This window comes from Triticum aestivum, chromosome 3A, assembly GCF_018294505.1.
Source record: "Triticum aestivum cultivar Chinese Spring chromosome 3A, IWGSC CS RefSeq v2.1, whole genome shotgun sequence".
NCBI lineage: Eukaryota > Viridiplantae > Streptophyta > Magnoliopsida > Poales > Poaceae > Triticum > Triticum aestivum.
Window position 1 is genome coordinate 65854710 of NC_057800.1, and position 3814 is coordinate 65858523.

At 51.9% G+C, this 3814-nt stretch overlaps 1 protein-coding gene across 1 annotated transcript; it reads right to left on the bottom strand.

Moving 5' to 3' along the window:
- Positions 1-3371, bottom strand: LOC123057927 (uncharacterized). The gene is made up of 3 exons (XM_044480789.1): positions 1907-3371; positions 408-540; positions 1-299 (listed from the first exon to the last, which is right to left on the bottom strand). The coding sequence occupies exons 1-2, from the start codon at positions 3033-3035 to the stop codon at positions 449-451; spliced, it is 1221 nt and encodes a 406-aa protein (XP_044336724.1). The 5' UTR covers positions 3036-3371; the 3' UTR covers positions 1-299; positions 408-448.
- Positions 3372-3814: the final 443 nt, after the last annotated feature.

The following is a 3814-nucleotide window of genomic DNA, read 5'->3' on the forward strand; positions in this document are numbered from 1 at the left end:
TGATAAAAAGACCACGCTCACAAGTTTCTGGACTTAAAGATACAATATCAGAAGAGCTTAACCGTTCTGTTTGTCCCCTCAAAAGTTAAAACAAGAGCGTAACTAAAGTAGAGAACTGGACTTCAGTTCTGAATCCAAGACGGTTGATTCAGCATGCACGAGTGCCGAATTACAAAAGCCAGTAGTAAACGTCTCAACAAAACACTGATCACCGAAACATTTCAACCATCGCCAACCGGGCCAGTGGTCGCTAAGCGTCAGAATCACCTGGTACTTCGATGTAGTATTACTTCCCCTACCTGAAACAGAGGAAAATAATTTTTTAGCGATCGACTCTGTATGATATCAGTAGTGGAAGAGACACTTAATGTGGTATATGGACAAATATACAACTTAATTGGCGTCACCTGTTAAGAAGTTAACCCTGCTTCTCATTCCTCATCTTCATCTAACAGATGAGCTTGTACTTTTTCAGATAATCGGACAGATTCAGTTGCTGCAGCTCTTCAGCCGCGCCATCGACTGTTTCCTCTTCAGGACCTTCAAAGGCCAGAGCATATTATATCAGCCAATTTGTTTGTTTCATGGGTCTTTTATGGATCACAGACATAGGGCAGATTGCAGGTACTTAATAGTTGATTCATTCTGCTTATTCATGGCAATTATACCTTTGTCACAACAATTCAAATTGAAGAGGAAAAAAGCAAAAGAGGTGGCACAAGAATTCTGAAAATTATCACATAACAACATATACGGAGTGATCAGCGCAATAGAGAATCCATAGGAACATAATCTGTGTTCAAGGAACTGAATGAAATCCACAAAAGGAATACCTCTTGCAATTCACTTCAATAGCTGATTCACTATGCACATTCTGCCAGAACATTCCAAGTCTTGAAAACAAAAGCTAGCGCGACCAATTATATACTACCGTGAGAATTACGTTCAAGAGAGAATGCTAGTATATCTAAAAAAATTGAACACTAGTGTATGGATTCCTGCAGACAGTTTCTATCAGACACATGAGTATCTTTAGAAACATTCCAAAATAATATTCAGAGCTGGAGCTGCATCTTAAAACTCAAGGAGCCACATGAAATCCATGGAAGGACCTTACTGTGACACTTCACTTATATGTGCATAATGCTTTGCAAACCAAACTCCTGGCGAAGTTATACAAATACAAGTGTCTAAGTCAGAACTCACATTAACACCAGGCCTATAAACGGAGAACACGAACGCAGTAAGCCGCCATAGCCTAGCAGTACTATCCACAAAGAACTACAGGACTGGGCGTTTCACATGCCCGTTGCATACTTACGTTGTACAGGAGGCTAAAGTGTTGAATGCAATGTCTTGCATTTACTGAGAAAAACATATACGTTGTACAGGAGGCTAAACTCTTTTTGACAGATTTGGGAAAGAAATACAAGCTAAATATATACATGCAGTTAACGACCTTACAGCTTTGAATTGAAACCCGGCCCATAGCAAGCATATATAAACATCAATTTAAGAATAAAAATGTATACAGGGCGTATGCTTAGGCAATTTCTGGTGGAATGAATAATGTGCACTGGATCTTGTTTAGTAAATACAGTGCTAAATACAACCACGATCTTGTTGCTGCATATGTAGTGTGAGTAGGAAGATACTCAAAGAGGATTAATTTACTCTAAAAGCTCATTTTTAGCCCCTTACACTTATCAAACATAACCTGTTACTCTAAAATTTACTTATCAAACATATTCAAAGAGGACTAATTTAGTCTAAAATTTCAACATTTGCAGCAAGAACTGAAATGTTAGCCCTTTCACAATGCCACAGAACCACACCACTTCCAATCACTAACAAGCCAGTGGCAAAGAATCAGAGAGTCATGCAGCAGAAATGCACAACGAGTTACCTGAGCAGAGAGCCGGTGGCAGCTGCCAAGCGTGAACGAAGCGGGAAGCGACGTCTTCGCGCGGCGGCTCAACCAGCTCGTAGACCTCGCACCCCACGACCTTGCGGGCACGCACGTCGACGCCGACCAGGTGCTCGTCCAGGAAGAAGTAGACCACGTCGGGGTTGATTGGATGGATGAGCGCCAGCACGGGGATCTTCCTCGGCAGACCAGTGGCCTTGTAGGTGGCGTCGTTGCAGATCTCCGCGAAGGTGGCCTCGTACTCCAGCGTCCAGTCCGTGGACTCTGGGTAGTCGGCGAGCGTCCAGACGCTGATCTGCGCGGCGCCGTTGCTGTTGCGGTTGCGGTACATGTCGACGAACCGCAGCTTGCCGGCGCTGACGCCGACGCAGCGGTACTTGTCGAGCAGGCCCCAGGCTTCCTTGGACTTGAGCGCCTTGCCGTCCGGGAGCGGGACGACGTGGAGCGCCGGCGCGTCGGCGAAGGGGTCGCAGGTGAGTAGGCACCAGGAGAGGTCGACCCACCAGAGCCTCCCGGAGCAGGCGACGACGCCGTTGGGGCTGAGCTGGCGCGCCGGGAGCGGGTAGCGCACGCTCTTGCTGACCCACTCCCCGACCTGCGACGAGAAGCGCAGGAGGTCGGCCGTGTCGCCGCCGAGGAAGGGCTGCAGCTCGGCGACCATGAAGCCCTGGCCGTCGGGGGAGGCGACGAGGCCGAGGTGGCCCGGGTGCGCGACGAGCTCGGGCTTGGGGAGCGGCAGGGCGGCGGCGGCGGCGGCGTCGAGCACGAAGTAGCCCGCGACGCGCGGGCGCCAGGAGAACTCCTGGCGGCCGGGGGTGTCGATGATGGTGGGGCCCGTGGCGCGGCCCTGGTCGGCGTGGAGGAGGAGGAGGCCCGCGGAGGGGTCGGCGGCGAGGACGGAGGGGAAGTTGTCGGGGGTGGTGCGGCACGGGAAGATGCGCGGGGGGATGGTGAGGAGCGCGACGCGCGGGGGCGCCGGCAGCGCGAGGGAGAAGTCGGCGGCGCCTGGGCCCGGAGGGAGGTCGGCGTTGGCGTCGGCCGCCGAGAGCACCCGCGGCACGCTGCCCAGGATGACCCACGACGGCGGGGGCGAGGCGGCGGACGCCATCTCGGCCAGGCTAGCTTGGTGCGCCGGTTCGTGCGTGCGCGTGCGCGGCGTTGGTGGTGACTGGCGAGGCGAGGTGGTGGTGGCGGTGCCCCGGCAGGCGACGGGGGTGGGGTTTTATGCTGGCCGTCGGGGGTAGCTCAACTGCTCAGGTCCGGTCACGGACGGAACTACGACGGTCAGACGGCGGACGGCGGAGGACAGAGATCGCAGCCTTTGGAACGTGGCACATCCGAGGGTGGCAGGCTTGGACTGCATTCAAACCGCGGCAAAAGAGGCTTTCGGGTTCGTCGGCTAGCGGCTGCAGCAAAGAGAGCAGTTGGACGCCATCTTTTGGGGTTGCACTTCCTTCCGGTGATACGGAGCAGAGGGGTGCGGTCATGGTCATGGAGACGCCCTCTGGTCTGCCATTGCCACCCAACGCCCCGTCCAGTGGATGGACCGGCACACGTGTCGCAGTGGCACTACTTTGATTTTGCAGTGGCCAAAATCACTGCATTCAGACCCATTCCCTTTTAAATGTTTGAGATAATCATACCCATGGTACAAAGAACTTGCACACAATCTTCAAAACTCCACAAGAGTGTTGCAAAGTGTAGCAAAGCTCCAGTGATAATACTTGACCTCTCAATTTTATTTTTATTTTTTTGTAAAAGGCACGGAGCCTGGCGCATGCCCATTTTCGACGTGGCATGACATCCGGCAATTCTGCTTCTTTTCTAGTCAAAAGTTACCACGGCCGAGTTTTTTTAGCATGAATATAAACACAGGTGCTCATATAC

What these genes read in the sequence shown, in the direction of transcription:
- LOC123057927 (XM_044480789.1), bottom strand. Translation starts at nt 3,035, where the DNA reads ATGGCGTCCGCCGCCTCGCCCCCGCCGTCGTGGGTCATCCTGGGCAGC. An exon ending in GCCACCGGCTCTCTGCTCAG is followed by an intron (nt 541 to 1,906) that starts GTAACTCGTTGT and finishes TGGCCTTTGAAG; the next exon opens with GTCCTGAAGAGGAAACAGTC.